General features: G+C 55.6%; 3 protein-coding genes across 3 annotated transcripts; 1 reads left to right on the forward strand and 2 right to left on the reverse strand.

The window, feature by feature from the left end:
- Window positions 1–1,343: 1,343 nt before the first annotated feature.
- Window positions 1,344–3,095, forward strand: MYCTH_2307630 (uncharacterized protein). The gene has a single exon (XM_003664584.1). It carries the CDS (start codon window positions 1,537–1,539, stop codon window positions 2,746–2,748), a length of 1,212 nt encoding a protein of 403 aa, XP_003664632.1. The 5' UTR covers window positions 1,344–1,536; the 3' UTR covers window positions 2,749–3,095.
- Window positions 3,096–4,081: 986 nt separating this feature from the next.
- MYCTH_2307632 (uncharacterized protein) lies at window positions 4,082–5,816 on the reverse strand. Its single transcript, XM_003664585.1, has 2 exons — window positions 5,089–5,816; window positions 4,082–4,983 (listed from the first exon to the last, which is right to left on the reverse strand). Exons 1-2 carry the CDS (start codon window positions 5,191–5,193, stop codon window positions 4,870–4,872), a joined length of 219 nt encoding a protein of 72 aa, XP_003664633.1. The 5' UTR covers window positions 5,194–5,816; the 3' UTR covers window positions 4,082–4,869.
- A 22-nt stretch (window positions 5,817–5,838) lies between these two features.
- On the reverse strand, window positions 5,839–11,020 carry MYCTH_2307634 (uncharacterized protein). Its single transcript, XM_003664586.1, has 4 exons — window positions 10,121–11,020; window positions 9,381–10,065; window positions 6,644–9,325; window positions 5,839–6,544 (listed from the first exon to the last, which is right to left on the reverse strand). The coding sequence occupies exons 1-4, from the start codon at window positions 10,857–10,859 to the stop codon at window positions 6,178–6,180; spliced, it is 4,473 nt and encodes a 1,490-aa protein (XP_003664634.1). The 5' UTR covers window positions 10,860–11,020; the 3' UTR covers window positions 5,839–6,177.
- Between the last annotated feature and the right edge of the window lie 158 nt (window positions 11,021–11,178).

The raw sequence follows: 11,178 nt of genomic DNA on the forward strand, positions 1-11,178 counted from the left end.
CAGCTTCGATTGACGTCATATTATTAACCAAAACCACACTGAACCAGCTTCCACATCCCCATGTCCATCCTCGCATTTCTCATCCTTCCAAATAATAACCACAGAAGAAAAGGATAATTAGTTATTAATAAACCAGGAATATAAATATATATATATCCAGGCGGGGCGGAACAGACGGGGGCGTCACGGAGCATCCCGCAGGTGCCTGACGGCCACGCTGCGGCCCTCGGGGTCGGCAAAGAACTCGAGCAGCAGCAGCCGATCCTGAGCATCGTGCCGACTCCCAAGAAGGCAGAGGTAGCGAAATGTGATGACCTGATTAACTAAGCCTTTTGTGATAAAACGCAATGTCTTTGATTACCTTAATGGGTAAATGCCTGAAGCTTAAGCCTGGGAAATTGCTGAATCCGGCATGTAATTAGGAGGTGACGGATTCTAAGTTGGCGATGAGCACACGGCTCTCCCAGCTTCACCGTCACACTTCCAGAACAGTCGAACGACTAATTAGAGCCCGACTTTCTGTTTGTCGGCTAACAGTAGCCGTTCCCTCCTAGACTTTGACCCCTACGGGATCCCTCCTCCGTCAAGTCGAACAACCGAAATGCAGTCGTATTCCAGGCATCAAGCCTAGCCGGTTGTATTTTCAAAGTGTGAGGGCGATGGTGTGGATTAGAATCTAAGCCGTTTTCTTTTGAACTGAGACTACCATGAGACTGCCCAGGAGTTGAATTTAAATGATGTTTATCATATGGCAAACTGAAATGATGGGTGATCGAGACAGGTAGCCGTGCCCGTCTCACCGGCTGGTTGGGATGGGGAGGAAGTGCTGTTTGAAGGTCTTCAAGGTGTAACTATTATACTATAATTATATTATTGTCGGTCTGAACCCCACGCACTTTGTGCGCAGGCTCGAGTGAGACACAAACACAGGACTCGATACCGGCCCCAAGGCTTCTCCCCGACCAAGCGTTACTTAGGCGCAACTAGATTAGAGGCTACAACGCTTGAAAGGAACCATGGTACCGGTGCAACAAGAAGACCTGATTATCCAAGTACTACCATCACAGATGTGGCCCTCCCTAACTGCAGGCAACAAACAGTCGTTGGTTGGACTTAAGTGACAACCGGAGCGGGACCTTCCCTTCTGGGGCTTCGCAGAAATGCACCCTCAGTGAGGGGAATTCGGGGCTCTTGCCAATCGCTGCATTAATGAGGAATCACTAACTTGCAGCTTGCCATCGGGTCGACCCGACACAATCAATCAATCGGAATATTCCCTTCCGGCAGCCCCCCATTTCTCGTTAATAACCTTAGGTAATTAGGTGCCAGACTATGGGCAGACTCGACCTTGTTCCCGGCACTCATCCGGTGCCGAGACATCGGTGTTCCCATTGAAGACTTCCTTCTCCTCATCGACCTCCTAATTATTTAGTATACCACTACGTCTCGATAACTTCCGCATATATCTGCTTCCCGCTCACTCATTCTGCCTTCTGTTTCGGATAATACTCTCTTAACCTGCCTACTACCTACGAAATGGCAAAGTCGCCGATTCCGCAAGAGATCGTCTCGGCCGGTGCCGTTCCCATCCTCACCGTCGAGATGCACACGACCGGCGAGCCCACTCGAATCATCTATTCGGGCTTTCCCGAGCCCAAGGGCTCGACCTTGCTGCAGAAACTAGCCGACGTTGAGGCCAACCACGACCACGTTCGCGGAAGGCTCATGCTCGAACCGAGGGGCCACAAGGAAATGTACGGCGCCCTTCTGGTCAACGAGACCGAGCTGACGGCCACGGGCGAGGCCGACATTGGCGTGATATTCATGCATACAGCAGGGTACTCCCCCATGTGCGGCCATGCCACCATCGCCGTGAGCCGGTTCCTCGTCGACTTTGATCCCGAAACTTGCCCCGGTCTCTTCCCAAAACGCAACTTCCGGCTGGACGAGGAGACAATGACTACGGCCCTCAAATTGCACTGCCCCTGTGGTGTGGTCAACGTTACCGTGCCGGTGGTGAACGGACCGCACGGCAGGTTGCAGAGCGATCCTAAGCGGCCGATCTCCTTTATCAACGTCGATTCGTATGCCACGGGCATCGATGTCGAGATACCCCTTCCAGAACCATACAGGTGGCCGGAGCTGGGTGCTCGAACAAGCCTGACGGCAGACATCAGCTACGGTGGAGCCTTCTATTGCCTCGTCGACGTGGAACAGCTCGGCTTCAAGGACGGGTTGAAGAGCACCGATCTAGACGCCCTCAGCCGGGCTACGGCCAAGCTAAGAGATGCTCTCAAGGCCGACCCACGGTACAAAGTCTACTTTCAGCACCCTACCGAACCAGAGCTGAGCTACCTCTACGGCGTGATTGTCAGGGACCCCAAACGAGGTGTCCCCGCCGAGGGCGCTGATGGTGCAGAGGTTGGGCTTTGCTTTTTCGGCGCCCAGCAAGTGGATCGGTCACCCTGTGGCTCGGGCAGCGCTGCGAGGAGAGCATTGGCACATGCGAAGCACGGGTGGCCGCCCGAGAAGAAGTGGACGTATCACTGCTTTCTCTCCGATGCTTGCGGAGGCTTGGGCGGCTTCACTGCCTCCGTTGTTGGCAAGTCTGCCGACCAAGCCAACGAACCCCCTAGAGCGGGCGAGAGAGTGCGTATCCGGGTCGAGGGTCAGGCTTTTTATACCGGATTTGCTACTTTCCTTGCCGAGGCGGTCGATGGAATCAGCGCCTCTGGGTTTGTGGCGTAGGCGAAGCTCCTAATTTGAGCAAGTAGAGCCAGTTGAGACTTAGGCCATCCTGGCCCTTGCTAATGGTTGTCAAGAGGGTAATCAGCATTTACTCCTAGGCTTAGGGAACAGCCCCGAGATGCCCAACGGCGCAACAAGGTAATATGCTAGCACTGCCACTCTGGTGCCCGACCTCCTCAACCAACATGATTGGCTTTCCAACCTGCATCATTTCGCGGAAATGCATAAAAGGAGCATAGCATGTTTGATAAGCATTCTCAACTACGTGCCACCTCTCGAGAGGGCAGGCTGAGTCGAGGGGCTGCGTTCGCTCGCCTTGCACCGCCGTTTTTCTCGCTTGTCTTCTTGTGCCGTCCGCCCGCATAGAGCGCCTGATCGCACTGCTCCTCAGCCATCTAACTCCGAAGTGCAAACTGGAATTTGTCTTTCCGAAGGAGGACACTTCTTGAAGCTGCGGTCCCCGATCAGCAATCTAGTGCTCACCAGAAACTTCGCAACCGTGTTGCTGCCGGTTTCGCCGCCATGATGACGGGACTGGAAGCTTTCGGATTGGCATGCAACATGGTCATCCGGTCTTTCATTCGTCGCATGACATGGTGCGGTTCGCATACCCTTTGAACTGGGCCGGGAAGCAGTATAGAACCCCAGTCCAATGACGCGGTCAAGCACAGAAAGGTATAAGCATAGCTATTCCTGGTTAGGGGTGGTTCGAACTTGTTTATGGCCCATCCGACGTAATTAGTTAACCGTGAGCTTATACTAGGTACTTGACAGCAGAAGACATTCCGCGACTCAGATGACTCGGCAATGCCGGATGCCTTATCAAGCATAGCTGCCGTCGATTGTACTGAGGTCAAGGATGTTAACATATCTATTCACATATGTGTTGTTGTTGGAGGCCCTGAGGAAAGGCAGGTAGGAGGCTTTGGGAGTCACACCAAGTAGTATACAACTAAAGGGGTGCCTCCTTGTAATCCTAAATTCCTACATATAACCCTAGGTATACGAACTTCAGGCGCTCCACCCCTTTACTGCATGCCCGTGCCAGCCAGGACCCGAGCATCTCCACCCCGTAGGAGCCATCCCCCATCATCGTCCTCTTCTACATCGGCATCCATGTCCTCGGCCCTTCAGAGTTCAACCTATTTCCTTGCCCCGGCAGCTGACTGTCCACATCCACAGCGCGACCGAGGCCCTCCCCTCAACCGGCAAAGCAATTTTTTTTCAACAAACAATCATCCCGTTCTTCAGCAGATCGGAGACGACTAATTAACGCGGTCGCAGCGGGTACGTCGGGGTGAGAAGGGCATACTTACGCGTCTGCGGGATTGACTTGAACCGGGGCTGACGGGTTGATTTACGAGCGAGATAATGCGGGAGGAGTGCCGGTTGCCGACGAGGCTGGGGCTGTGACCTGTGCTTCTCACGCTGCTGGTGCGATACGTCCCCGGAGTTAAAGCAGGAAAAGGCGGAGGCGGAGGATACCATAGCCTGGTTTGGGTGTTTGCGATCAGGGGAGTGAAAGGAGTGTAGGAACAACTTGGACTGATCCACGGATTTATTATTACATAATTACGGAGTTGCACTGGAAGAGCAACGAGGAATCCAAGACTCCGATAGAGCTGACAAGAAAACAAATGAGCGTTGGAGCCGACGCGCTCGGAAACATGATGCAACAAGACAAACCCGCATAATTATATAGCTACCTAGCCTCGATATTCTTCGATGAGAGGCACCAGTGCCCAGCAACGCCGCGCGTAAAGACCGTCCCGGGAAAGTCGTGGGCAACGTCTTGGCATTTACTGTACAAATCTTCTTGCCGTTACTTCATTATCATCCCCCCCTTCTTCAGAGGTTTGCCCTCAAACTCGCCAAGCAACCAAACACAGAACCGATTCCACAACAACGCGCGTCCTTCCCGCAGCAGAAGTATCAAAACAAGGGGAAAACCTCCCGCCTCCTCCGATTAGTTCGTCAAGTTCGTCAGATGCGCCACGGCACAGCCCCGCGCTCCCGCAACCACTCGAGGGCGGCCTGACACCGAACCCCTCCCCTCTCCCAGCTTCCCTAATAACAATGCCGTCGGAGACGTCGTCCTTCCCCCCCTATTCCGCTAATCAATCAGCACAACCGGAAATGGCAGCGGCCACCGCAGCAGGTGAAGCCGCAGTAGTGGGTGAAGCCTCCGCCACGGAGGGTCATCTCGTTCTCCATGGACGGACGGGGCTCGGATTTCTTGAGATTGAGGGGAATTGAGTTGTCAGTCATGCTACTTCTCTAACAATGACAGCTTTCCTCCTGTGATGACGAGGAGATGAAAAAAAAAAAAAAACGCCTTACCGGTTGCGTTGCGACAATTGCCTGGGCGCCCGGCTGCTGCTGGAGCGGTGCGGGGTTGGCGGCCTCCATGGGCGGTTGCAGCTTGGGCGCGTCGACGGTTGGCATTTTTTTGGTTGATTGCGCGTAATGTATGTATGTACACAGTATAAAGTTGGGGTGGGAGCTGAATTAATTAAACTTGTGCTTTGAATTGAGAAGGATCGATTATATGGTGCCTAGGTTGAGATGTGCGGGCGGTCTGAAATAGGCTTACAAGGAGTGACAACTGTTTCCTAGAGAAAGGAAAGAGAGAGGAGAAAGCGGAATCAAAAGAGGTTGAAATAAAGTTGCGGTGCCAGGCGGTTCTAGGCACCCGGCAATGCGGCGCAGATTCGATGGTCAGTCAGAGGCATCGTGTGACGCCCGTATTGGCCCACTGAAGCGCTCCTTCAGCTGGGCCCGGCGGCTTAGCTGCGCATCCCCGGACTTGACTCCTGCAAGTCAGGGTTTGCCGCTTGTGCCTGAAGATCAAGGAAACAGGCCAACTGAAAAAGGAAAAACGTGTAATGGAGAAATGAGAAACCTCAGGTTTAGATGAGGAAAAGTGGACGGGAAATGCTGAACTAATGAAAGGCCTTTGGAACTGGAGTATCAGGCCATATCGGCACCGACTTGTTCTTCAAGACCGCAGAGGGAGAGAGGGGCTCGATATGAATCCGCACTAGTTCACTTGTTAATTAATTTGCAGCCATCAACTCATTCGGCCTGTACTATAATTAACAACACTTCCATGAGATAAAATGCAGTCAGGGTCTACTCGCGTTTGTCCATGACTTGCCCTTGTATGTATGTATTTTTAGAGGCTACCTCTAGATGAGCCCCGACAAATGATTTCACATGCCTGGCCTATCCGTGCATACTTTCCAGCTACTCTCCCATCTCGTCCCCCCAGGGCCACGGTCAACCCGCTCGCTGTCCGTGCCAAGTGTAAGCGCCAGCCAAGAACAAGACCACACATCCCGACACCTCGCTCGGCCATGATCCCAGCCACAACCACAAGCACAACAAACCGGCCCTCGCCATTTACAAGTTCTGAAGCCGAAAGCGTCCCTAACGCTCCCCTGCCCCAACCAACACCACGCCATTGTTTCCTGATCCTCCCGCCCCAGCCGCCGCCGCCGCCGCTCTCTCTCTCGTCTCCTGCGCGAGCGCAAACACGCGCTGCCAGACATCCAGCCATCTCTCGTGCTGCGCCGTGATCAGCCTGCCGGGACTCTTGAAGCACCGCGTGAGCATCTCCCTCAGCCGCGCCCGGAGCACCTTGATGACGAGCATCGTCTTCCAGTCCGGCACCGAGAAGCGGGCGCGGTTGCCGTCCAGCACGAAGACTCCGGCGTACATGTCCGCCCGGACATCGCCGCAGAGGAGGGCGATGGCAAACGGGTCGGTTGCCGTCGTTTCGTGGGCATTGTAGAATCTGTCGCGAGCGTGCCGACGGTGTGGTCAGTGAGTAGAGGAACGGGAGTGGGAAAAAAAAAGCATAGAGGAAAGAGGGGGGGGGAGGGGAACGACTCACGATTTGGACTGCATGATGTTGTAGTAGCTCAGCCAGCGCAGTTCATTGTAGCCCTTGTTGACGCTGCTTGGGTGCAGGCTGATGGACTGGTTGTTGCCAATGTTGCGCAGCCCCTTGCTGCCCGGGTCGCGAACGAGCAGTTTCGGGTAGAAGCTCCATGCGATGACGGACTGGGCCACAACCTCGTTATCGCTGTTGCTGTCGACCCGCTTCGGAATGTCAAAGAACGCTTGGTGCCTACGTCGGCCGCTGAAGCGCAGCTTGTTGAGGGCCTGACGCTCGGCATCCGTGAGCTGCAAAAATCCAGAGTCGGCCACGGCGACGAGCAGCTGACCCTTAAGGTCTTCGATGTTGGCCAGAGTTTGAGGAGAGAGGAAGTTTTTGCGACAGAACTGGAACTCGGCGCCGCCAGACGTCGCAGCCTGGCAGACGCGCTTCCACGCCGTGTAGGCGTTATATACCGTCAGGAGGTCCGAGTCGCCCTTGCGAAAGCCGCGCCGGATGCTGTCGGCCTGATTTCTTTGGCCAAATGGGGCCACAAATGGGCTCTTGGAAGATAGGATAGCGGCCACTGTGATGGCCATATCGAGGCACTTGAACACGGCGCCAAGCAGTATGAGCTTGCCGAGGAAGACGTCGAGCGGTAGGCGTGCAAGCTGCAAACCAAGTGGCGTGAGCTCCTCGGTCGTGGGCGTCAAGGCGCGAACATCAACCAGGGCATCGATGGCCCGGCGGATGTTCTTGGCCGACGGTGGGTCGAGTGCCTGGCTCAACGTCTCCTCGATGCCCCCCATCTTGCAGATCTTGACACGGATGGCGAGATCTTGCAGCGACAGACGTAGCATCTCGGGCGTCTGCTGGTCGTTCATCAGGCGGTCATGCCGGTACTTCGTGAACAGATGGAAACAGAGACCTTCCTGGACACGGCCGGCACGGCCACGACGCTGCTTCGCGTTGGCGCGCGAGATGAACGAATCAACAAGCCTCGACAGCTGGCGCCGCTCGTCGAAATGCATCTCTCGATGCTTGCCCGTGTCGATGACGCAAGTCACGTCCGGAATGGTGATACCGGTCTCGGCAATGTTGGTAGCCAGCACGATCTTGCGCATCCCCGGCGGCGGGACAAGGAAGGCCGCCTCCTGTTCCTCGCTGGCGATGGAGGAATGCATCGGATACACGAGCCAGTTGCTGGCAAATGCCCGATCTCCCAAGAGCATGTCGTTGAGCGTGCGAATCTCGGCAATACCGGGCAGGAAAACCAGGATTGCCTTGCTGTACGGAGCATATTCTGGGTCAACGGCAATCCTCGAGATCAGTTGGACGATCAAATCGTACTCGATCCGATACTCATCCATCTGAGCAAGCGTATTTCGGGTGCGGGAGGAGTATGACTTCAGCCCTCTGAGCAGCTCGGGCTTGGACGAGGTGTCAACTTCTGGCTCCACGTCGTCGTCCAGCTCTGTTAGCTTCTCCTGGCTCCGCTGGTCCACGGTGTACCCGGTCAGTTCAACTGCGTCCTCGAGGAACTGAACGCGGACGGGGAACGTCCGCCCCGGGACCGTTAAGACAGGAGCGCCGCCAAGATACTTGGAGAACCGCTCGGCATCCACCGTAGCGGACATGAGCACCACTTTCAGGTCTTTCCTCCGCAACAGCAACTTCTTCAGCACGATGAGGAGAAAGTCGCTGTCGATGGAGCGCTCATGCACCTCGTCGAGCACCAAATGCGTAATGTCCTGCAGGTCGTTGGATCCCTCCAACATGCGCATGACGATACCGGTCGTAGCGTAAACAAGGCGGGTTTCCCTCGCCGTGTTCGACTCGAGCCGGATCGAATAACCAACAAGCGACCGGTTAGTACCGAGATCGCCCTTGCCCTCGCCGAGCTCCTCGCTGACACGGCGTGCCAAGGAGATGGCAGAAATACGCCGCGGTTCCGTGCAGTAGATCTTGCACGGCCTGCCCTGAAGCAGCTGGTGTTCCAGCAGGAATGAGGGCACTTGGGTACTCTTGCCGCAGCCAGTCTCGCCGCAGATGATGACCACCTGTTCCCTCTCGACCATGTCGACGACCTGTTGGCGGAACTGCCACATGGGCAGCTCCATCCTCGACGCCAGCATCTGCTGGAACTTGGGTGAGCTGCTCTTCTGAAGCCAGACGTTCCGATAGTACTCGGCATCATTCGGCTGCCGCTTCAACCGTTCCTGGTCAGAGTGGTCCGAGTCTGCCTGATTCCTGGACTGCCCGCGACCCTTGAATCCCTGAATGAGCACACCGTCTTCCAGCTCCTGCTCTACCCTCTTGCGCACAAGGTCTCGAATGTGCCTGACCAGGTTGCGGTCCGCTTCGTCTGCTCTGCTCTTATTTGCCTCCGCGTACTCGGACCACAAGTCCTTCCAAGTAGCCGGCAGCCGCAGCGCAACCTTCTCCTCCTTTGACGAAGACCCGAAAATGCAGAAGAGAGCGGCTGTCGCGATGAAAGCCTCTGACTGTTTTTTGTCAGGAGTGGCGACCGATATCATCTTATACACGAATTGGGTAGGAGTTGTAAAGACTTCAAGCTCTGGAATCTCGGGGTCAGGAGGGATCTCTTGCGGTTTTGACCAAACAACGTTGACAGCATGCCGGTTCGCAAAAGCAACGTCGGACAGAAGATGATACGAGATCCTCACGGACGAGTCCCTGGGTATGGTCAGCGCAAAGATGAAACCGGATTGCATCGCGGAGCCCAACCAACCTTGCTCGGCAGGCTTCTTCTAGAGCCCGCATCGGGGTCACGCCGGTCCATTTCCCAAAGTCCCGGATGGTGATCTTCGACCCGTCTGCCCCATTCATCACAGTGCTTGCCTTCCCTGTCACAGGATCAACCTCGCTAACTGGGAGGGTCGCGAACAAGTCGGAGAGCGCCTGATCGTCAGACTCCTCAGCCAGTATCTCAGCCGCAATTCGCTCGGCTTCCGCATTGACATCGTTCGAATCATCTGGTGCTGGTTCCTCTTCGGGTGTCTCCTTCTTCTTCTGCTCAGCTTTGGCGGCCGCATACTCCTTCTCCAGCGCGATCTTTTTGTTTCTCCATTGCTCCTCGGCCACGCGCTTGTCGAACAAAACGTCCCTCTCCACACGATCTATCTTCGCCAGCAGCAGCGCCTCTTCCGGATCGGTCTGGCTATCTGGCTTGTCCTTCGTTCCCTTGCGCTTGGCTGCGTCTTGCCTGGGCCGCTGGATGGCAAATAGCTGCGTCTTAGCTTCGAGATAGAACGGGAGCAATTGGTCGGGCTCAATATCTTCGTCATATGTTACTGTCCGGTGTTTCGGAGAAGGCTGGCGAGACCGGTTGGCTGCGCCGTTTTTCCCCTTCTTCCCAGGCCGGGGATCGATCTCAAAAGGCGTTCCTGGCCTCGAGGGTGAGTCTACTGGAGTATCTGTGGCTGTCAGTGGACAAGAACACGTCGCTATCCGACCCAAACTTCTCCATACCTGCTTGCGACTTGGCACCTGTCTTACGCCCAGAGTAGTCCGGAAGCTCCTCCTTGGAGCATTCTCTCGCAAACCAGTCCAGCACCTCTTCTAACCCCCAGATGGATTCGCTCCTGGAATTGTAAGGGATGTTGGGCGCAATATCCAAGACGAACTGAAGCGCCGGCTGTATCCTCTGCTCTGGGAAGCCCAAGATCTGCAACGTCTCCTGTAGGGTCCAAAGTCGGATGATCAAGTCCTCTTCAGGCGGTAGTCTACTAGCTGCGCCCTCAGATGAGACACTCGAGGCTGCAAACCGACCCTCTGCTTGAATAAGGTCCAGGATGTGATCCATGAGCTCCTGCGGCAGCCATTTCTTCGCGCTGATCGGCTCCGCAGAGCCACGGAGCAGTCGACGGTCTGTCTCGAGGCGCGTCTTCTGCCGCTGCGCATCTTTCCGCACTTTCTGTGCGTACTTATCCACAAGAAGCTGCAATTCCGACTCCTCCAACTGCCGCTCAAACTCTTCGGGGCTCAGCTGCTTCTCCTGTGCCTTCCCCCCGGTCTCGGTGCTGGTGTTTCTGGGTGCGGTTGGCGGGGCATCATTTGTCGGCGGGGCGGCCTTGTTCGCCTTGCTGGCCGGGGTGCTATCGCCCGAAGCTTCAGCGGGGTCGACTCGAGCTTTGGACGCGATAGACGTGGTCGCAAACCCGCGCGCAGGGTTCGCAGCCGGTTTCTTCGTCTTCTTCTTGCCAGCCATGGCGGTGCAACGCGGCCCCGATACAGTGAGATGCAAACGGAGAGTTCCCAGGCGGAGGATGGCGGCCGTGCCGCCAACGATGAGGTTCCCTCTGACAATACGTCAGGCCTGAAGCAGGGCAGCCGTGAAATTTTTACCACTTGGGGCAAGCTCCAGAATTGAAACACGACCGCCTGCCGTTTCAGGTGCTATGCTCCACTACAAAGATGCCCTGTGCCCAGGTACAGTACCAACTCTGAAGTGTGTGTCCCGCTTGGCTGGTCATCCCAGTCCCAATAGCGACGGGCGTGCAAGGTGGGCAGTGTGGTAAACTTGGGTT

Source organism: Thermothelomyces thermophilus, chromosome 4, assembly GCF_000226095.1.
Source record: "Thermothelomyces thermophilus ATCC 42464 chromosome 4, complete sequence".
Lineage (NCBI taxonomy): Eukaryota > Fungi > Ascomycota > Sordariomycetes > Sordariales > Chaetomiaceae > Thermothelomyces > Thermothelomyces thermophilus.

Coding starts and splice junctions, on each gene's coding strand:
- MYCTH_2307630 (XM_003664584.1), top strand. CDS start 1,537: ATGGCAAAGTCGCCGATTCCGCAAGAGATCGTCTCGGCCGGTGCCGTT.
- MYCTH_2307632 (XM_003664585.1), bottom strand. CDS start 5,193: ATGCCAACCGTCGACGCGCCCAAGCTGCAACCGCCCATGGAGGCCGCC. Junction 4,984..5,088: donor CAATTGTCGCAACGCAACCG/GTAAGGCGTTTT, acceptor CTCAATCTCAAG/AAATCCGAGCCCCGTCCGTC.
- MYCTH_2307634 (XM_003664586.1), bottom strand. CDS start 10,859: ATGGCTGGCAAGAAGAAGACGAAGAAACCGGCTGCGAACCCTGCGCGC. Junction 10,066..10,120: donor AGGTGCCAAGTCGCAAGCAG/GTATGGAGAAGT, acceptor TGACAGCCACAG/ATACTCCAGTAGACTCACCC. Junction 9,326..9,380: donor GAAGAAGCCTGCCGAGCAAG/GTTGGTTGGGCT, acceptor GACCATACCCAG/GGACTCGTCCGTGAGGATCT.